The following is a 20,690-nucleotide window of genomic DNA, read 5'->3' on the forward strand; positions in this document are numbered from 1 at the left end:
TAGGGGGTGGGAACCAGGTAGAGAATGGGGAAATGAAGGGTTTAAGGGGGGGGGGGGGAAAGAAAAAGAAATTAAAACTGGCACTGCTCTGGTTTCTAAAGCCGTTTTCAGGTTTCATATTTCTTTAAAAACCCTTATTAAATGTTTGTGTTTTCCCTTCACAGCTCATTAAACCCAGTGAAAAGCTCTGGCAGACACCACTGGGGAGGGGGAAATCTTTTATTTTTATTACCCTGACCTTTTCCCCACCCCATCCCCATATTGCTCTGCACCAGGGCCTTTTGGATGCTGAGGTCATCCTGAGGCAGGTGAGGGACTTGGGACCCCAGGGACGAGGACATGCTGGGGATCACCTCTCCCTGTCCCCAGCCTGCCCCTCCACTCATCCGAATCTGGGGAGAAGCGTGGGAGGTAACACTGCCCAGCTGGATCCAGCCATGGGACGGGGAGTGCCAGCGGGAACCCACTGCAGCTGGTGCCATCTCCATGGCCAGCATTGTGCCATCCTTTGTGGCATGATGTCACTCCAGGGGGATGGGGTGATGTCACTCCCTTCCTCACCTCACTGGAGCAGTCAAGTGGGCTCTGCCTGGGGGGTACCTGGCAGCACCGGAGCTGCCCCCTCAACCTCTGCCTGCAGCCAAGAACTGAGTGCACCCTGAGGAAAAGCCACCCCATTCCTCAGCTGGCATCAGGGCTGGGTGCGGGTTCCCCCAGCGCTGGGGCAGCTGCTTTTGAGATGACGATGAAGACAAGGTGGATGCAGGCAGCAGTGTCCCTGCCCACATCTGCCTGTGACCCTGGGCAAAGTGTGTGTATGAAGGTGGGTGGACACACCCCCCCCCAGGAAAAGGTGAATGGGGAGGGATGGGAATGCTCCGGCTGGCAGCCTCGAGCACGGGGAAATGGAAGCAGAGCCCAGGAGATGGAAGAATTAAACATTCTGTTAATGAGAGGATGGGCTTCATGGCCTCGTTAATTACATGGGGCTGGGGAGCATCTCTGGGGGTGAAGGGGGGTGCCTCCTGGTCTGTGGCTGCAGTGTCCCGTGGGGCTGGGCGTCCCTAATGTCCCATCTCCTCCCCTCTGGGGACCCCAAGGACCCTGGATGGCCCCACACAGGTGTCTGTGCAGGCTGGCACTGATGTGGGAGGGTGGGCACATGTTGTGCACACTGCAGGGGACTTTGGAAGTCAGTGGCTCTGCCACCGCTCACCCACATGTCCTTGGAACGCTCACCCATCCCAGGACTGGAGCCCCAGCTGGCCCACCCTGTATTGTACCCACAGGTGACACCGGCAGGTGGCCCAGTGCCCATGAAGATGCATGGCTGGGCCCCTCCAGGCATGAGCCACCTGCCACAGGGGGGCTGCCTTCTCCACCGTGCCCCCTGCTCGCCCCTCACATCTTGTCACCCAGTATTTTTCCATGGGGAGGGACGGGTTGGGGACAGGGGGGACACGGGGAGTGTTTGTCTTGCTGGCTGGAGTGAGGCCACACGCTCAGTGGCACTGAAGAAGAAGTCGGCGGGGCTGGGAGGAGGTGGCCGCATCCTGCTTCCTTTGCCTTTGCCATTCGGACGTGGGGTCCCCACCGGGGGGGGATCGGGATATGCTTGGGGTGCTGCAGGCACAGGGGTCACCAGAGCTCCCAGAGGTAGACCCATCAGCCCGATGGCAGTGGGTACTAGCGGCTGCTGGGTGTCCCGGTCCCCCAGGGTCTGGGGGAGCTGCTGTGCCCTGGCCCTGTTTCAGGAGGAGCCCCCCATGGCAAAGCCACCAAACCCAGCGCTTGCTCCCCATCACACTCCTCCCCAGGACCCCGTTTCAGTCCCCCTCCCCATCACACCCCTCTGCAGGAGCCCGTTTCGATCTCCATCACACCCCTCCCCAGGGCTCCGTTTCAGTACCCTCCCCATCACACCCCTCCCCAGGTCCCGTTTAGGTCCCCTGCCCACAGCATCCCTGGGGGCAGAGAGGGCAGAAGGCGCTGCCCACACCCCCAGCCACGGGAAGGGTTAACTGCTGAGTGCAGACAGCCTTGGAGAAGGCCCTTGGAGTGGATTTTTTCTCCCCCCCACCCCCCACCGAAGCCTCCCACAGGTCATGGCCGCTGGGGCTGACGTTGGATGGAAAAAACAGTTTATCTCCGGCTGGCGGGGAGGCTGGAGGCGGGGGGTGGGGGGGGTGAGGGGGTGGGGAGCGGGCGGCAGCGGAGCCTGCTGCCGGGTGTGGAGGGGCCCTCTGGCACCCCTCGGTTTGGGGCTGGGGCTCACAGGTGGCTGGTGAGACCCCAGGGGCCAGGGCTGGTCCCCAGTGGGGCTGAGGGGGGAGAACTACCCCCCGACAACCAGTCCCAGGGAGCTGGGGGGGGGGCGGGGGCTGAGGGGGGCTGCCGTGGAGCTGCATCTGTGACCGATGGCCCTGACACCCCAGGGTGGCCCGGGGACAGCGCCCCCACCCAGCCTCGCAAAGGGTTAGTCCAGGCAGGGGCAGCCTAGGCAGGGTTATCCCGGGCAGTTAATCCAGGCAGGGAGGGATAGCCCGGGCAGGGTTAGCCCCGGCACTGTTACCCCCGGGCAGGGGCACCCCTGCCCGGGCCATCCGGGGCAGGGCTATCCCCGGGAAGGTCACCCAGACCGGGGCCGGGCCCGTCGGTCCCGCCGGGCTCGGGAGCGCGGCGGGGCCCGGTCCTGCTCCGCCAGCGCCACCTGCCGGCACCGCCACGGTGGGGACACGGGGTCACGCGTGACGGAGGTCCCGGGGCCACTGCCCACGGCACTGTGGGCCCGGGAGCGGGGCACTGGGATGCCGGCACGGGGCCACGCGGGGACCGCGGGGCCCCAGAGGCGGGACCGAGGCCGGCGGGGCGCACGACACGGGGACGGTGGCACCGGGGCAGGCGGCACGGGGACAGGGCCTACAGGGGCATGCACCACCGTGGAATGCAGCAGCGGGACATGCAGCACCGGGGCAGGGCCTACCCGGACCGGCGGCACTGAGACAGGCGGCACCGGGGCAGGGCCTATCGGGACCGGCGGCACCGGGACCGGCTGCACCGGGATCGCGGCGCGTCGCAGCGGGGGCGGGGCCACGCTGCCTGTGGGCGCGGTCAGGCGCTGCGGGGCGGAGGGCGGCCAGTCGGGGGCGGGGCGGGACGGCCAGGAGGCGGGGCCTATGCTGTCAGGGGGCGTGGTCTACCGCGTCAGGGGGGCGGGGTCTGCCCGCAGGGGGCGGGGCTGGGCCGGCGGCGGTCCCGGTGCAGGGCGGGAGGCGGCGGCGGTGGCGGGGCCATGGCCTGGTCCCGGTACCAGCTGGGCCTGGCCGCCCTCATGCTGGTCACCGGCTCCATCAACACCTTGGCGGCCAAGTGAGTCCTCCCGGCGGCGGGCGGGGAACCCGCACCCCGGGGCTAGGGTCCCGTAGCAGCCTCGGCCCCCTCGGGCTCGGGGCTGGGCCCACCGTCCTGCTCGGGGCCTTCCCGGGCCTCAGCGTGGCCTGGGCCCCTCCTGGCCCCGCGCGCCCTCCGCAGGGGTCGAAGCCCGGTCTTCAGGCCTCTAGTCCCCTCCATCCATCCCATGGCTGGTGGCCCCAAGGTCCGAGCATGCCACCCTGGGTTGGGCTTCGGGTCCCCTCCGTGGTTTTGGGGATGACTGCCCTTGGGCCTTTTCCCCGCGGCACCCGCAGCCCCACGCAGGGGTGAGGGGGCCCTTCCCCTCCCACCCAGGCCAGGCTGTGGTCCAGGCTGTGTTGGCAGGGCTCCAGGACCTGCCCTGTGCCCCGCCCCCCCCCCCCCAAAGCTGGCCAGGGCTGGGCTTTAGGGTGTCCCATAGGGCTGGGGACCCAGCTCCAGGCGATGCGGGAGGGAAGAGGGTGCATGGCCAGGGGAGCTGGGGCTCTCTAGCCCTCTTGCAGGTGCTGTCAAGGGGTGCTGTGGCCGGCTGTATGGTGCTGGGGAGGAGCCATCCGAGTACCCGCAAAACCAGGCTCCGTGTGCCTGCTTTTGTCGTGCAGCTCACCCTAAAAACCAGGCAGGGACTGGATTGAGGCCCTTCCCCTGGAGAGCACCCTGGGGTGCTCCCAGCCCTGACAGCAAGGGTGAGGACGATGTTCCCAAAAGCTGCCCAGGCGAGCCAGACCTGCCAGGCCAGCTCGTCCCAGTGCTGCTGGGCAGACACGTGGGCCATCAGTGGGGTTTCACCGGATGGCCAGGCTCCAGCTTTGCCCCGGCAGACCAAGGTCCCTGGATGGGGAAACAGAGGCACAGACCCCCGCGGGGCAGAGCAGAGCCAGGAGATGGCACCGAGCTCTCAGACAGCTCATGAGACCCACGTGTGGCCCCAAAGCCTCTTGCAAAACACAGACCTGAGCTGGCCGGTGGCAGAGGGGCTGTGGCATGTCAGCCGGGGCTGACTCACTCCTAAATCTTGCTGGCCTGGCTGAAAAGCCCCTCGCCAAGCAGCAGGGGACGAGCTGGGGATTGCCCTGATCTCCACTCACATGCTGTTTCTGCAAGCTCAGCAGATCTGCGGCCACTCAGCATCAGCAAAAAGTGGCCGGAGGAGAGTGGGGTGCCTGCCTGCCTGTGTCAGGTGCACTGCCACACTGGGGGTGGCCTGGGGGCTGGCAGCTGGCCACTGAGGGTCTGGGGTCCCCTCCCAATGCAGATGGCCCCTAAAGAGGGGAGATCCTTGCCAAAACAGGCCATGGGAACCTGTGCCACAGCCTGTGTTTATCCAGCCTTGCCCTCTGTGCTGCTTGGAATACCCAAAAGAGGAGGTTTGTGCCCCAAAACCACGGCTGAAGGTGTGAGTAGAGGAAGCTGCTGCCCCCAGCTTGTGATACACATCTTTTCTGACTCCTGTGTCCCTTAGCCCCCACATCTTTAAGGCTGGTGACATACAGAGGAGGAAAGAGGTTGGGGTGACCCCCACCACCACCACACTGTCGCGGTCTGCCCAGCCAGGAGACAGTGCTGCCTGGCCAGCTCTGGCCGAGCGTGCTGGCAGCGATGGGCGTGGGGACACCGGATTGCAGGGCTGTTACATGGAGGTATCAGTTTCTCTGCCTGTCACTCAGGGCCGGGAGCTGGGCCAGGAGCTGCTGGCAGGTCAGGGCAGCCACAGCAGTGTCTCCTTCCCCGCTGTCTCCTTCGCTATGGATGTCCTGTCCCCGGAGCTGTCACCTCGGGGGGCTAATGGCCTAGAGGACAGCCCTGGGCTGGCTCTCGAGGTATGCTTTGGCTCTCCGCTGCCCGCTGCTCTAACCATCACCCTCTCCTCTGCCTTGTAGGTGGGCTGATAACTTCAGTGCGAGTGGCTGCGGTGGGACGGAGGAGCATGGCTTTCAGCACCCCTTCCTTCAGGTGAGCCCCCTGTCCGGGGCAGGCAGGGCCTTGCAGGCAGGGCCAGCCCCCCTCACCCGCCTCTCTTGCAGGCTGTGGGCATGTTCCTGGGTGAATTTTCCTGCCTGGGGGTGTTTTACCTGCTGGTGTGGAGGGATCGGTTCAGGCTGGAGCCCAGCATGGCCCCATCACAGTCCTTCAGCCCGCTGCTCTTCCTACCCCCTGCTCTCTGTGACATGACTGGGACCAGCATCATGTACGTGGGTAAGTGCTGGGGACAGGGATGCCACCTCTGTCCCCCCTTGCCCTGCAGGGACCTGGCTGTCCCTGAGGCTGGACTCAGCTGTTGGGCTGCAGGACTCCACGGTGCATATGTTTCTGGAGGGTGTCTACCCTGAAGCAGGTTAGAGGGGTCAGAGCAAACACTTCCCACTCATGCAGCGAGCTGTAGCAGGGCTCAGTAGGCCGTTTTCCTCAGGGGGTGTGGTGTTCCCATGGAGCAGAGACATGGGGCTGCATCTTGGCACAAACCTCTCTGCTGCCAGCTCTAAATAGGAGTGGGGGGAGACAGCATCACTGCCCCTTCCTGCAGTTAATCACTGACATGCTGTTAATTACCACAGCAGACTATTAAGCAGAGGGGTGGCAGCATTAGCTGGCTCCAGCAGCACATGCAGCTCATGGGTCTGTCTCTCCCTGTGCAGCCTTGAACATGACCAGTGCCTCCAGCTTCCAGATGCTGCGAGGATCCGTCATCATCTTCACCGGGCTTCTCTCTGTGGCCTTCCTGGGCCGCAAACTGGAGCTGAGCCAGTGGCTGGGCATCCTGGTCACCATTGTGGGACTGGTGGTGGTGGGGCTGGCTGACCTGCACAGCTCTCATGACCAGAAACACAAGCTCAGCGAGGTGATAACAGGTACATAGTGGCCCTTGGGGGAGGTGGGATGGCCATGGCGGGGAAATAACTCCCCACAGGGCATGTGCCTGGCTCTCCGGGCATGGCTCTGCCATGCTGCCTGTCTGGTGGGCTGGGAGAAGGGGGCTCAGCCCCCCTTCGCTTCTCTCCCCTTGCCTTCATTTATCTCCCCTTGCCTTCACTTCTCTCCCCTCCTTGCAGGTGACCTGCTTATCATCATGGCGCAGGTGATTGTTGCCATCCAGATGGTGCTGGAGGAGAAATTTGTCTACAAGCACGATGTGCACCCGCTGCGGGCCGTCGGCACTGAAGGTCTGTTGCAACATCAGCCGAGGTGGCTGAGCACTCTGGGGTGCCCCATCCTGCAAACCCAGCCAGGGGAGGGCTGCTTTGTGCGGGGAGGGGACTGCAGGCTGTGAAGTGGGTGCTGCTGTGGAGGTTTGGGTCCCACAGGGAAGGTGGGGTTAGCTGGGGGCAGGGGGCTAGGGATAGGCAGCCCCAAGTGGTGCTTGGAGCCCAGCTGACACCCCGTTGCATCCAGGTTTCTTTGGCTTCATCATCCTGGCCTTGCTGCTGGTGCCCATGTACTACATCCCAGCGGGCAGCTTCAGTGGGAACCCTCGGCGGACACTGGAAGATGCCCTCGATGCCTTCTGCCAGATTGGCCACCAGCCCCTGATCGCCCTGGCCCTGCTGGGTAACATCAGCAGCATCGCCTTCTTCAACTTTGCTGGCATCAGCGTCACTAAGGAGATCAGTGCCACCACCCGCATGGTGCTGGACAGCCTCCGCACCCTCGTCATCTGGGCTGTCAGCCTGGCTGTGGGCTGGGAGACCTTCCATGGCCTGGAGATCTTGGGGTTTGGGGTGCTGCTGGTGGGTGCTGCTCTTTACAATGGCCTGCACCGGCCCCTGCTCGCCCGCCTGCCCCGGCGCGTGGAGGAGACCAGCAGGACGGCCGAACACGAAGGCTTGCTGCAGGGGGAGACCACGGCCATCAACAGCGAGAGCTGAGCCTTCGCCACCCTATGTGGGGCTTGGCCCCGCGATTTATTTCCCTGCACCATCTCGGCGCGGTGGTGGTGATGCCAGCTGCCAGCCTGCTACTGTTTGAGGGAGAAACCTCTCCCCTGCCTCACTGCCAGGGCTCCGGGAGGGGATGGTGAGGCTGTGCCTGCCCTTCCCCGGGGGAGATTAAAGCCTCTGCCCCTGTTCACAAGGGGCTCAGGGTGGGGGGGTGGGAGGGCTGGGTCTCATCCCGCTGCTCCCCAACCTGTCTCTCCCCCCCAATAAAGTGCATCTGCCCACAGCTAACTCCCTGTGGGTCTGTGCTGGCTGTGGGGAGGGCTGTGTGGGGGCCCAGCGTGGCTGGGGAACAGGGTCTGGCCCCAGCAGGAGGGTGGGGGCCAAGTCTCCTCTGTCCCTAGTGGGGCGGTGGTCACGCAGGGCATGATCCTTTGTGTCCCCAAGGAGGGGAAGGACCTGGCACCTGGACCCCTTTCACATGGGGCATGGGAGACCGCAGCAAGCCCCTGGGTCGTTGGTGGAGAGGCTCCTGCCAGAGTGGGTTTGAGGGAGCCAGGTCCTTCGCTTCCCTCCCCCCCTTTCACAATATCCCACAATCGGCCCCAGGCACGCGTGGCTGCTTTTTGCAAGGTTTATTTGCTTGGCAGGGCCCATCCCAAAGATGCAAGGCAGAGCGCAGTCAGGGTGTTTGACTCTATCTTTATTCTCTGTTTGGGGCCCAAAGAGGGGCCCTGGCAGCATGGGGAGGGGGGCAGTGGCGTTAAACCCCCTGGCACAGGGAGAGGGCTGCAGAGGGGGCTTGGTGCGGCACCGGGGCTGCAGCAGCAGTGGTGGGGAGCATCACTTGGCTACTCTCTGCCGGAGGAAGGATGGGAGGGGGTGAGCCACGCCATGGCTCCCCCCCAGCCCTGCCATGGGGATGGGGGGTCCCAGACTCACATGACATTTTGCTTGTAGTGCTGAAGCGCCTGCTCAGCCACGATCTCCATGAAGCGGGGGTCCTCCCAGGAGATGTCCCCAGGCACGGTGAGGGACAGCGGCTCCGAATCAAAGAGCTGCACTGTCACCTGTGTGTCAGGGGGGGCTGAGGGGTCCTCGAGGTTGGGAGTCTTGGAGAGGACCTGGGAGCGGGGGACAAAGCCAGGAGAGCCGGGCTAGCCCCTGTGCTGGCCCCTCGCCCTGGCACCCAGCCTTGCAGCCAGCTATTGTGCCAACAGATGCCCAGTCAGGCGCACAATTGCCTCTTTCTCCCCCCTGACCCACTTTCTGTGGCTGCCGGCCCTGCATGGGGGACCGTGGCAGAGGGGGGGGCTCGAGCCCTCTGGCCATGCTGTGGTGCTGGTGGGACTCACCGTGGTGACCTGGAGGAAGCCGTCATTGCCTTTAGTGAAGTTGGCCAGACGTGAGACCCAGCCGAACTGGCGGTTGAGCTGGTCCAGGAGGCTCGTGGTGTTGAGCATCTCAGCTTGGAAGGCATGGAGGAGGTCGTCGTAACGGCGCGTGAAGCGTTCGGCCAGGCGCAGCGCATCCTCCAGCTGCTCCCGCAGCTGGCTCTGGGCAGGGTCTGTCTGCCAGCAGTCTGGGGTGGGGGTGCGGGGGGTATCAGGGGGTGCCAGGGCTCAACCCCAGCCCCAGAGCATGCACCCCCTTACACCCCCCTGCATGTCATCACCTCACCCCCAGCCCCAGTGCATGCACCATCTTGCACTCCACCACATCTCAGGCCCCCCCCCAGCCCCGGTGCATGTGCCCCCCTCACACCCCACTGCATCTGAACCCCTAAACACGTCCCTCCTGCCCTTCCCGGCCCCAGCTCACCCACAGAGAGGATCTCCCGACACTTCTCACACTCATCCCGCATCCGCAGGCAGCCGGCTGAGTTACGACGGATCTCCCGACACACCATGCGCTCGTCACTGAAGTTACGGGACTCTGTGGAAAGCCCAGTCTGGCCTCAGCACCCCAAAACACTGCAGGGTTGGCAGGGGGCAGCACCAGATCCCCCCAACCCTGGGCAAAGCTGCAGGGCTGGCCCCAGCCAACACCCCAAGGTGCTCTTGGGGGACATGAAAGTGCTTTTTTCAGGGAATGTCGACCCCCCTCCAGCTGTTTTTTTCCAAAGCAAAGCATTCCCTGCCAACCTCTGTTTCGAAATATCCCTTTTCCCAGCCGCCTGAGCCGGGGCTGCGGTGGCAGACGGTGACGGCACTGTTAGCCGGCACTGCCTGCCCAAAACAAACACCTTCCTGGGATGGTGGCAGCTCCAGCAGCCAAGATTGTGTGTGTGTGGGGGAAATCCCAAACACCCAGCCCAGCTCTGCTAACAGTGGAGCTTGTGATTCCTGGGTTCCCGTGGGGATTCTCTGATGTGTCGTGTTAGGGTTGAGCTCATCCTCTAAGTTAGTCACACCCTATTAAGAAGGGGGGGGACACGACGACGGATACGACATAAACCTGCTGATTCCAGCCAAACTGGGGGCCCCATGACACCTCGCCTGTGGCGAGCACCCTACCTGAGGCAAAGCCACCCAGCGAGTGCTCCCAGCCACCCTGTGCTTCCTCTAGCATCCGCTGTGTCATCTCAAAGAGCGGCTGGAAGAGGTGGTGGAAGCCGTGGTGGGGATGCTGAAAGAACGGATGCAGCTCCCGGGAAAACCTCTCACTGCGCACGGGGAAGCGGACATGCTGGACGGAGGGACGGAAAGCCTCGCGGAAGCCACTGAAGGGTGCTCGGAAGAAGGGATACATGCGGCCATAGACCTGGGTGCTGTCTTGGAAGATGCCATCCACCCCATCTTCCAGCAACCCGAAACGTTCTTCCAGGTCCTCGAACTGCCGCTCCTGCCGCTGGTCCCGCTCCAGCAGCGAGTCGATGCGCTCGCCGTTCACCCCAGATGGAGAAGGGCGAGGAATGATTGAGGAATTCCTCCAGCTGCCAGGCAGGGGAGAAGGATCAGGCCAAAATCCTTCCCTCCCCAGCATCAGCGGGTGCTGTGGGACCACTCACCTGCCGCCCCACCAGCCCCGAGCCGCTGCGGCATGTGCGGGAGTAGAAGCGCATGCAGGTTTGCTTGAGGCAGGGCTTGCACTCTTCCCAGAGCGCCAGCATCGTCTCATTGCACACCTCCTGGTTCGCTGCCAGCTGCTGCTCCTTCTCCCGGGCCAGCTGCACCGCCTCCTGCAAGGCACCCACATCCAGCCCCGAGGGCATCTTCCCCCGCCCCCCCCGGCCCCCAGCTCCCAGGATGCACAGACCCCGGCCGGGCGTGAGATCCTCCAAACCCTTCAGATACACCAAGCCCCACCAGGGGCTCTGGGCACCAGGGTCAGAGCAGCCACCCTCCTCGTCCTCACTCACCTCCTTCCTCCTCTTAGTCTCCTCCAAGGTGTGCAGGATGGCTTGGTGGTCCTTGCTGGTCTTATCCATGAGGGTCTTCATCTGCTTTACCCCGTTGATGGCATTTTCCACCTCTGTGTCGATGTATTTGCTGCCAGCTGCTGACATCTCTGGAGGGGGCGGGCAGGAGAGGAGGAAGAGCAGTATTTGTGGGTGCAGAGTCCTGTTTGCTTGCCAACAGCTCACAGAACTCAAGAAAAGTGACCCAAAAATCTCGCCTGGGCTGGGGTTGCATCTCCCTGCCCACCACCCCCAATATTTGGGCAGTGCTGGCCGTGAGCCCCCAGCTGCCCCCCAAGGAACGGCCTCGTGCCAGGGCAGCCGTCAGGCTGTGCCATCCCTGTCTGGCCACTGCCACCGGCTCTCGCTGTGCCCACGCCAGCCCTTGCCCCCCCCAGCTCAGGGGGGAGCTCAGGGGCAGAATCTTCCTTTCTCCCGCCACTGAAAAGCATCCAGCCCCAACCCTGAGCTCCCAGCCCCCCAGGGATGATGCTGTGCCCCCACCCATCTAGCCCCTCCATAGGCACAGCTTTCCCCCCCACACCACAGACACCCCCATTTGCTCCCCCAGCCTGCAGGGAACATCCACCCCCCCCAAAATGAAAAGCTGTGACCCCCCCCTAACCCAACCTCATGGGTTCTGCATCCTCCCCACTCAGCACTGCCCTGGGCATGGTATTGCCAGGTCCCTTGCCCACCCCACACCCCAGCACCCACCCGGGCTGCTCCCCTCCTCCCCAGAGCTCCCCCACTCACGCTTGAGCTCGCTGGGGGGGACGAGGGCCTGGCCCCCTTCCCAGGCAAGCAGGAGGCCGAGGAGCGAGAGCAGCAGCAGCGCCATGGTCCCGTTCTGCAGGCAGCTGCCTGTGCGGGCAGAGCAGGGGCTCAGAGCAGGATCTGCCCCCCCTCCCTGGGACACGGGGTTCTGAGTCAGCAGTGGGGACCAGCACGCCCCCCCGGGGCACTATTTTGAGGACACAGCAATGACTGAGCTGATGCCCTGTTACTTGGGGGAGCTGTCCCCAGGAGTGAGGGTCCCTGGCCAGTGGGGTCTCGCTCGAAGCCCCAGCTGGGGGGCCAGGATGTGGAACCCTCTCCCCCCCCACCCTCACCCGCCTGCCTGCGGCACAAACAAGCCCCAGGCCTGCGGCCAGGCAGGGCAGGCGGCCAAAGCAGTGACCGGGCACGGATTTCCCCCCCGCCATGGGAGCCAGCGGTGCCTTTCTTCTCCCCTGCTCCCCCTGGGAGATGGAGAGGGGCTAGGGGGGATTGGGCGGGGGGGGGGGGGGGGGGGGGGGGCAGAGCCAGGACAGGGCTGGGCTCCTGCCAGCTGCAAGCAGGAATGGGCAGGGAATATCCAGTGACAGCCCCCATCCCCAGATGGGTGCCATGCCAAGGATGGCACCCCCAGCTCGCCCATCACTCCACCCCACCAGAGCTGGAGCCGGCAGGGCCACCGGGGTTGTGCAATGGCTGACCCCGTCCCCCCCCCCCCCAAAAAAAAAAAAAAAACCCAAACCTTTTGCAATGGTCCAGCCGCAGTGGGGCTTCGGTTCCCCCCCAGCGACACTGGTCCAGCGCCCCCCAGTTCCCACTGCAGCACCGGCTGTGGGAACTGCTGCCCACTCCCCCCAGTGCTGCCCCTCAAATAACTCTTCCTCCCCGCGCCCCCCGCCCCCCCCCCCCCCCCCCCCCCCCCCCGCCCCGGCTCAGCTTCATCCTGCCCATCCCAGGGCATTGTGGGAAACTCCTGCCGGCAGGGCCAAGCATCGCCCGCTGCACCACCTCCCCCCCCGCGCGGCCCGGAGGTGCGGGGGGGGGCACCCTGGGGTGCACAGCCCCCCTCTCTGCCCCACAGGGCCCCCCCCCCCGTGCCCCCCCCCCCTTGGTTGACCCCCAGGCATAACCCCTGCACCACCAAAGCGGGCATGGAGCCCCCATCGTTCCCACCCCACTGCACCCCAGCTGCAGGGCAGGGGCACCCCAAGGGGGGACCCCTGAGTCCCCAGCCCGGGACGGGGCTGCAGCGCTGGCTGAGACCGGCAAAGCTCATCGCAGGGAAGAGAAAGGATGGGAAGGGGATGGGGTGGGAAGGGGATGGGGATGGGAAAGGGGGTGAGATGGGATGGGGATGCCGTACCTGCACCCCGGTCGCCCCTCCGAGCTCCGCCGCGGCCGCCCGCCCCTTATTTATCCGGCTACGACGCTGCGGGTCCGCCCCGCTCCGGCCCCGGAGCTTTCTGGAACCGGCGGGACCGGCCCCAGCCCGACCCGCCCCTCTCTTCGCGGTGCCCCCCCGCAACGTTCCAACCCCCCCCAACGTTCCAACCCCCCCCACCCCCCGCCGTGCCGGTGCGCGGCGCCGCGGTGCCGCGGGGATGGGCGTGTATCTCCCACGGCCGTCGCCGGCACGGCCCCCCGGCACGGGGAGGGGGTTGCACCCTCCCTGGGGTCCCCAAAATCTGGGTGCTACAATCTGGGGGGGTAAAACCTCGTCGGACGCTGCGCACCCTGTTATCTCCGCAATCACCCCATCCCCCCGGGGGCCGTTATTGCCCCTCCCCCACCCGGGGGGACGGGGTGCTGCGGTGGCGGGGGGGGGGGTCGGTACAACGGGGCATCCCCTTCCCACCCGCGGCCGCGGACACGGGGGAGGTGGCTGAGCGGGACCCCCCCCGCACCCCTTCCATGCCCCTCACCCCACGAGCTGCAACATTCCTCGCTGCCACGGGGGAAACTGAGGCACGATTCCCCCTCCCCCCTCTGCCATGCCCCCCCCATTCCCCCCACGCTCCTTAAGGGCCCCAGGGCCCCAGACCGCAGCCCCCACCCACCCCCGCCCCCAGGGCCGAGAAACAATTGCTCGGCTGCCGATTACGGCCCAGTGCAAAAACACGCAGTTTTCGGAACTGGGGGGGAGGGGGGAACTGGTTGGCGCCCAGCGAAAGGGCGGGACGGCGTGCGGGGGCTGGTGGGCCGCCCCCCCCACTCAGCGGGAGGAGGGAGCAGCGCGCGGTACCGAGCGCCCGGCGCCCGCAGTGATCCGGTACGGGACACGCGGGGGGCGGGGGGCACGTGTGGGGGGGGGGGGCGGCCCGCTCTCCCGGGGCCGGGCGGGGGGGCGTGGGGGCACGGGGGTGCAAGATCTCCCGGAGCCGGGCGGGGGACACGAGTGTGCGTGGGCATGTGTGATCTGGGACACGCGTGTACACGGGGCCGCAAGCTCTTCTGGGGCTGTGCAGGGGACATGTACGTACATGTTCTCCCTGGACCATGTATGGGACACGCGTGTGCACGGGGGTGCGAGCTCTCCCAGAGCTGTGTGTGGGACACAAGTGTGCAATGGGCATGTGTGGGACACGCATGTGCATGGGGCTCCAAGCTCTTCTGGGGCTGTACAGGGGACATGTCGGTAAATATTCTTCCAGGGCCGTGTGTGGGACACACATGTGCATGGGGCTGCAAGGTCTGCCAGGGCCGTGTGTGGGACGTGTGTGCACAGGGGTGCAAGCTCTTCTGGGGCCAGGTGTGGGGGACAAGTGTGCACGGGGCTGTAAGCTCTTCTGGGGCTGTACAGGGGACATGTAGGTACATGTTCTCCCTGGACCATGTATGGGACATGTGTGTGCACAGGGGTGCAAGGTCTCCCAGGGCCGTGTGTGTGACATGTATGTGCATGGGGCTGCAGGCTCTTCCGGGACTGTACAAGGGACACGTAGGTACATGTTCTCCCAGGGCTGTGTGTGGGACATGCGTGTGCATGGGCATGCAAGATCTCCTGGGACCATGTGTGGGACACACATGTACATGGGCATGCAAGAACTCCCTGGGACCGTCTGTGGGTCATGTGGGTGCATGAGGGTGCAAGTTCTGGGACCATGGGTGGGACACATAGGTGCATGTTCTCCTGGGACCATGGGTGGGACATTGGCTGCATGCTCCCCTCAGATCATACGGGGTCCCCGGAGCCCCTGGGTGAACGGGAGCAGGCCTGGGCTGGCCACGGCCACGGAGAAGGTGGGTGCAGGCTCTGGGGGTGAGGGGGGGCTGGTGCTCCCTCCCTTTCGCAGGGCTTCACACCCCACTCTGTCCTCTGCAGCCCCACTGCTTGCAGAAGAGGGGACATCTCCGGAGCAGGGGCCATCTCAGCTGTGACACTGCTGCCATCATCCCCCTGAGAGAGGCCTCACCAGCTTTCCTCTTCCTCCACCATCTTCCTCTTCCTCCCCAGACACAGAGCAGCCTTGTAACCATTTCGCTGCCGCTCCTACCGGTGCTGGCACAGACAGACATCCCTCAGTGCTACTGCAAGCCCCCAGTCCTCCCGCAAACCCCTGTGCCATAGCGGTGGGAGGCGAAGGTGAGGGGCCGTCGGGGTAACACCCGGTTTCCTTCCTGTTTCTCGTGGTGATGGCCTGTTTCTGGAGGAAGGACAAGCGGAAGGGGAAATTTTCCCCTCCGCCAGCCTCGCAAGCAGCAGATTTGGGGATGCTCATCCAGGAGAACAGTCACAAGCCCTGGGTGGAAGATGCTCTCCCCCAGCAGCCGGCAGTGGGGGACACGGAGAAGGAGTTTGCTAACTTCTCCTGGTTCCAGCGCCTTGGTAAAGGCTGGCGGCTGAGCAGGGACCAGCGGTTGCTGTGGCACATGGCACAGTTGAAGAATGGGAGCAAGCAGTGCCGGACTTTCCAAGGAGCCAAGGAGAGCCAGAGAGCCACCAGGCTGCAGACACAGGCTGCTGAGAGATGCACCGAACTGGAGCAGAAAGCGCTGGGGCTGCTGGAGAAGCCAGGGACCTGCCAAAAAGCCACCCAAGGTGGGGAAGCCCAGCAGGAAGAGCACATGGCCTCGGTGACGGCAGTCAACATCTGCAGCAGCATCCCACACCTCAGGGAAGATGGCTGGGATGAGCCAATTGTTGGACGCAAAGTGCAAGATGGGGTTGTGGTGAGGGGGGGTGATGGCCACAGGGACCAGGTGGGTCGAACTCAGCCCCTGGTCCAGGCAGGCACCAGCGGGGATGAGGAGGGAAGGACCACTGGTTCGCCCCAGAGCCTGGGCTTGTGGGTGGAGGACAAGGATGCTGCCACTGTCCCTCGAGGGGACAGGGACAGGCAGGACTTGAACCCTTCATCAGCAGAGGGAAGGTCTGGGGAGGAGCAGAGGAGGCAAGTGTGGGAGAAGCTGCATTGCCTGGGAGAAGACATGGTAGAGTGGGAAGGGCGGTCCACGAGGGACCTGGCAGTCAGGCTGATGGAGAAGATCCTGAAGACAAAAACCGAGGCATACCCTACAGAGATGGGGAACAAAACCCACCAGCAGGAGCAGGGGCAGGGCGTGGCTAGAGCCAGGGTGGGTGGCTACAAGGAGGTGAATGCTTTGGTGGACACCCATGTGGACATCACCACAGTGCAGCAGTACCCCCAGCTGCTGTACCTTGCTGTGTGCCACGACACCCCCGTCTCCATCAGTGGGACCACATATGGGGATGATCAGCACCTCCCTGCCATGCTGGAGCCATCTGGGAATGAGCAGATCTGGGAACACTCTGACGATGACCTCCTGGAGCAGGGAGGTTCCCCAGCTCTTCCTAGGCCTGCGGTGCTAGCCTGCCATGTCAAGGTGGTAGAGGTTGAGGACAAAGAGCAGTGGAGGGAGGAATTCCCATATGTGTGGGCGCAATACGAGATGGACTGTGGGCTGGTGTCCGGGGAAGAGAACCTGAGTGGGGCACCGGTGCCCTTCCAGTGGCAACCCCCATTGCCAGACGATATGGACGAGGCAGTGGCGAACATGCTGCAGTACTTGCTGGCTGATGGCGTGGTGGTGAAAGGCACCTCTTCCTCCAACAGCCCTTTACATCCCATCCCGAAAGGCGACGGGAAGACATGGCGTCTGACGCTCAACTGCAAAGCTATCAACAAGGCCACCCCCATGGTGGAGGCTCCAGTGGTCCTGAACAGGACCACCCTTGTTGCCACCATCAGCCCCAAAAGCAAGTATTTCTCAGTGGTGGATCTATCGAATGCCTCCTTCGCCATACCCTTAGCGGCAGACTCCAGAGCCAGGTTTGCCTTCACCTTCAGGGGCCAGCAGTATCTCTTCACCCGGCTGCCCCAGGGCTTCCACAATACCACCTCCATCGTGCACCGGCGGGTGGCTCAGATGCTGCTCCAGCTGCCCCGAGGAGATCAGCCTTGGGTTTTTTCCTACGTCGATGACATCCTCATCACTGGGAGAAGCCGAAAGGAAACCAGAGCCCGAACAAAGACAGTCCTAAAGCTGATCCAAAAAACAGGATTTAAAGCCAAGTTTGAGAAGGTGCAGCTCGTGCAGCCCAAGGTGGACTACCTGGGGATGACAATTGGGGCTGAGGGGAGGGAGATCCAGGCCAGCAAGCTGGAGGCCATCAGCAAAGCACCCTGCCCACGGGATGTCCACAGCCTCCGCTCGCTGCTGGGGCAGTTCATCTCGTTGCAGGATCACATTGCTGGCTTTTGGGAGCTGGCCCGGCCGCTCCACCACCTCACCACTGAGCAGGTCGCATGGGAATGGGGACCAAAGCAGGAGCAGGAGCTGAGCCGCCTGAAACACGCCATCCTGACTGCGCCCACCCTGCGGTTCCCTGACAAGTCCCAGCCCTTCATTATCAGGTTAACGACCAGCAAAGAGGCGATAGGAGCTTCCTTGCTGCAGGAGGACAAGCAGGGCCGGTTGGTGCCGGTGGGACACAGCTCCCGCATCCTGAAGAGCCATGAGGCCTCCTACCTGCCGCAGGAGAAGGGGTGCCTGGCAGCCATCTGGGCCGTGCAGGCATTTGAGACCCTCACAGGGCTGGCCCCCATCGTCATCCAGATGCCCCACTCCCCTTGGAAGTATCTTGTATGGGGTGAAGCATTGGGGTCCTGCGGGACGAACCCGTACCCAGCACAGTGGACTCTGCTGCTGGTGAACACGGGGGCAATGGCAAAGAGCCCCCAGCCTGAGTGCAGGTACCCTCCCAGCACCCCAGTCCCCACCGCTCCCCCTCTGCGGCTGCTGCCCTCCCACGTCCCCAAGGCCAACGTGTGGTTCATGGCCAGCGACAACACCGACTCCATCAGCTTTGCTGCGGCCAACCTGGAAGAGCGGTGGCTGCTCGGGGTGGCCCAGAGTAGCTTGGTGCTGGATGCAGAGCTGGAGGCTCTCGAGCAGCTCCTGTATAGTCACCAACGCTCCTCACCCCTCTATTTGTACACCAGCTGCTGGTCCTTGGTGGAAGAGTTGCAAAGCCAGATTGGTGAGTGGGAATCAGGATCGTGGGCAAGCTCCGGTGAGGGTTTATGGCCCAGCATCCTCCAGTGGGTCCACACCAACCCAGGGATGCTGCACATCAGGTGCATGGGAGGGGACAGGAGCAAGGACCTGGAGGAGAAGGATTGGAGCCAGAAGGTGGGCAGGAGGGCCAGGGCGATGTCTGGCAGGGCCGTGGGCAGCTGCCACATCTGGGAGCCTTCAAAGCACGAGAAGCAAGAAATAATCGCCCGGTGTCACTACTGGTTGCATGAGGGGGCAGAGGGGACCCTGGCAAGGGTGCGGCAGGTGGCACTCTGGGAAGGTGACAGTGAGCAGGTGGCCCGTTGGGTGCGGAGCTGCCTTCTGTGTGCTGCGGGCAGGAACGAAGTGGGCAGGGTGCTGCCCCAGCGGGCAGAGGGGCCATGGTCGCAGCTCCAGCTGAGCTACATCAGTGGCCTCCCTGAGACCAAGGAGGGGTACCACTCCCTCTTGGTGGTGGAGGATGAGTTTTCAGGATGGGTGGAGGCTTTTCCAGTGTGGGAGAAGACAGCAGAGGAGACAGTCAAGGTGCTCTTCGAGGAGATTTTTACACGGTACGGGACACCTCGTGCCATCCGTTTGCTGCACGTGCCATGCTTCCTCCGGGATGCTGTGCAGCTGGTGATGGAGGCATGCAGCGTGGAGCTGCTGTGCGACCTCCTGCAGCCCAGCCAGGTGGGACCGGCCTCGGCAGCTCTGCAGCAGCTGGCCTTGGGGGCTGGCAGGGAGTGGGTGAAGATGCTCCCCCTGATCCTGGCGGGGTTCAGATCTGTACGGGCACGGGGAGAAGTGCTAAGCCCTTACCAAATTATTTTTGGCTTCCCGTTGGAGATGAAGTGTGGATGTGAGGAGGAGGTCTGCCCCCAGGACAACGTCCTTCCCTGGCTCAGACAGCTGCAGGAGGATGGGACCAGTTACAAGCACTGGACTGAAGGCATGCTACCAAGGGACTGTGAGGAGGGGGATGCTCCATGGCTGTAGCCCCCCATCTCATCTATGAGATTGCTGTCTCCGTGTGTCATGTCTCATGGTGTGGGGAGAAAATGGGTGCACTGGGTTTGCTGAAGGGCTTTTAGGCAGGGCTAGGGGGCTTTTAGGTGGGGGGGGGGGGTAAGCAGGGCTGGGAGGCTTTTAGGCAAGACTGGGGGGCTTTTAAGCAGGACTGAGTAATGCGCAACATCTTCTTGCTATGGTGTTGAAGTGCAGGGAGGGAAGACTTTACTTGTTTTGACTGGGATGGAGTTGGTTTTCTTCATACCATCCAGCACGGTGCTGGGCTCTCCAGCAGTGCTGGAAGCACTGGCATGGTGTTGCCATCCCCAGTCCTGTGCAAGGCTTGGGAGAGCTGGGCCAGCTTTTGCTCAGGACTGTGGAAGACACTGAGAAAAGGATGCCTTAGCATCCCTTGCTTTGCTTGCTTTATTTTCTTTCCCTTTTTCCACTTTTCCTTCATTTATTAAACAATTTTTATCTCAACCCACAAGTTTTCTTGCTTTTCTTCCTTTCTGCATGGGGTTTGGCTGGGATAGAGTTAAATTCTGCATAGCAGCTTGTGGTTTGTGTTTGGGCTGAGAACAGCGTTGATAACAGAGGAATGCTTTAGTTGTCACAGTGCCTGCACAGTATCAAGGCCTTCTCTGCCTCTCACACTCCACTGCCCACAGGGCTTCACCCACAACACCGGGGAATGGCAGCTCAAGGCTCAGCAGCCTTTGGGAATGGTGGAGGAGGAGAGGGGAGCCGCCAGTGTCCAACACCCGAGTCTCAGCCCCACTTAGTGACCTCCGGGTGACCTCCTGATGCTGCTCCTCATGGTCTTCAAAGTGTTGTCTGTATCATTCTCCATCTCCTGCTGGCTCTCAGGAGCCCCTCTGCTACTTAATATCATAGAAATTGTAGAATCATTAGGTTGGAAAAAACCTTTAAGGTCATCCAGTCCAATCATTAAACCAAGTGGTGAAGGCAGCAGAGGGTGACCATAAGCCCGGTGGCTGCACAGACCCTGGGAACCCCAAGCTCTGGTCCATCAGCTGGTTGAAGGCAGAGGATGCTCGTGTGTGTTTAATGAGAGCCGACTTGTGGGCTCACCTGGGGACACTCACATGACAAGCTGCACTTGATGGCAGGATCCAGGGCATGGCAGGTAGCCCAGGGACTGGCAGTCCGGTGACTCGTGGCAGGGACCCATCTGCCACCCCAGCAGCAGTATATTTAGTGCTTCTGCGGCAAGCCAGCAGCCCAAGTGCTGAATCGGCAGGGACGTAGGAGAGTAACCCCATCACTGATGCCGCACCAGCATTTAGCCAGCTGGTAAATCCCGTAGCAAGGCAGCAGTTCCAAGAGCTGCAGCCGAAGGAAGCCAGGTTTGGCTGAGGGGGACATCTCTGGGTTGGCTCCACCAGCTGTGAGTCATCAGGGACGGCCTGAAGGGGCTGAGGAAGAGCAGCACACTGCAGCTGCTGAGGATGAAGATGGTGGGAAGAAGACCTCAGCTGCCAGTGAGCACCCTCCCGCAGCCACCTTGTGAACCCCAAGAAGATGTCATGGGCTGGGGCATCGAAGGACACAACCACTGCAAGAGCATCACTTCTGGGGCTCTGGCGATCAAAAAATGATGGTGATAGGTGTTGGTACGTTCTCCAGTATGATGTGTTGGGGAAGGCTTGAGGAAGCAGCCGAGAGACCCAAAAAAT

At 63.1% G+C, this 20,690-nt stretch overlaps 3 protein-coding genes across 3 annotated transcripts; 2 read left to right on the forward strand and 1 right to left on the reverse strand.

Moving 5' to 3' along the window:
- The first annotated feature begins 3,220 nt into the window (after positions 1-3,220).
- On the forward strand, positions 3,221-7,574 carry SLC35F6 (solute carrier family 35 member F6). Its single transcript, XM_005236662.4, has 6 exons — positions 3,221-3,369; positions 5,292-5,364; positions 5,436-5,607; positions 6,048-6,260; positions 6,462-6,572; positions 6,802-7,574. The coding sequence occupies exons 1-6, from the start codon at positions 3,293-3,295 to the stop codon at positions 7,272-7,274; spliced, it is 1,119 nt and encodes a 372-aa protein (XP_005236719.1). The 5' UTR covers positions 3,221-3,292; the 3' UTR covers positions 7,275-7,574.
- A 391-nt stretch (positions 7,575-7,965) lies between these two features.
- On the reverse strand, positions 7,966-11,569 carry CLU (clusterin). The gene is given in 9 exon segments (XM_005236680.4): positions 7,966-8,141; positions 8,226-8,407; positions 8,639-8,865; positions 9,105-9,218; positions 9,800-10,175; positions 10,177-10,218; positions 10,294-10,464; positions 10,645-10,793; positions 11,440-11,569. Coding segments are annotated over 9 exon segments (1,353 nt in total). The 5' UTR covers positions 11,525-11,569; the 3' UTR covers positions 7,966-8,134.
- Positions 11,570-13,567: 1,998 nt separating this feature from the next.
- On the forward strand, positions 13,568-19,473 carry LOC114011929 (uncharacterized). The gene is made up of 2 exons (XM_055810433.1): positions 13,568-13,729; positions 14,783-19,473. Exon 2 carries the CDS (start codon positions 15,094-15,096, stop codon positions 18,976-18,978), a length of 3,885 nt encoding a protein of 1,294 aa, XP_055666408.1. The 5' UTR covers positions 13,568-13,729; positions 14,783-15,093; the 3' UTR covers positions 18,979-19,473.
- Positions 19,474-20,690: the final 1,217 nt, after the last annotated feature.

The sequence above is a fragment of the Falco peregrinus genome, chromosome 7 (genome assembly GCF_023634155.1).
Source record: "Falco peregrinus isolate bFalPer1 chromosome 7, bFalPer1.pri, whole genome shotgun sequence".
In the NCBI taxonomy this organism is placed as follows: Eukaryota; Metazoa; Chordata; class Aves; order Falconiformes; family Falconidae; genus Falco; species Falco peregrinus.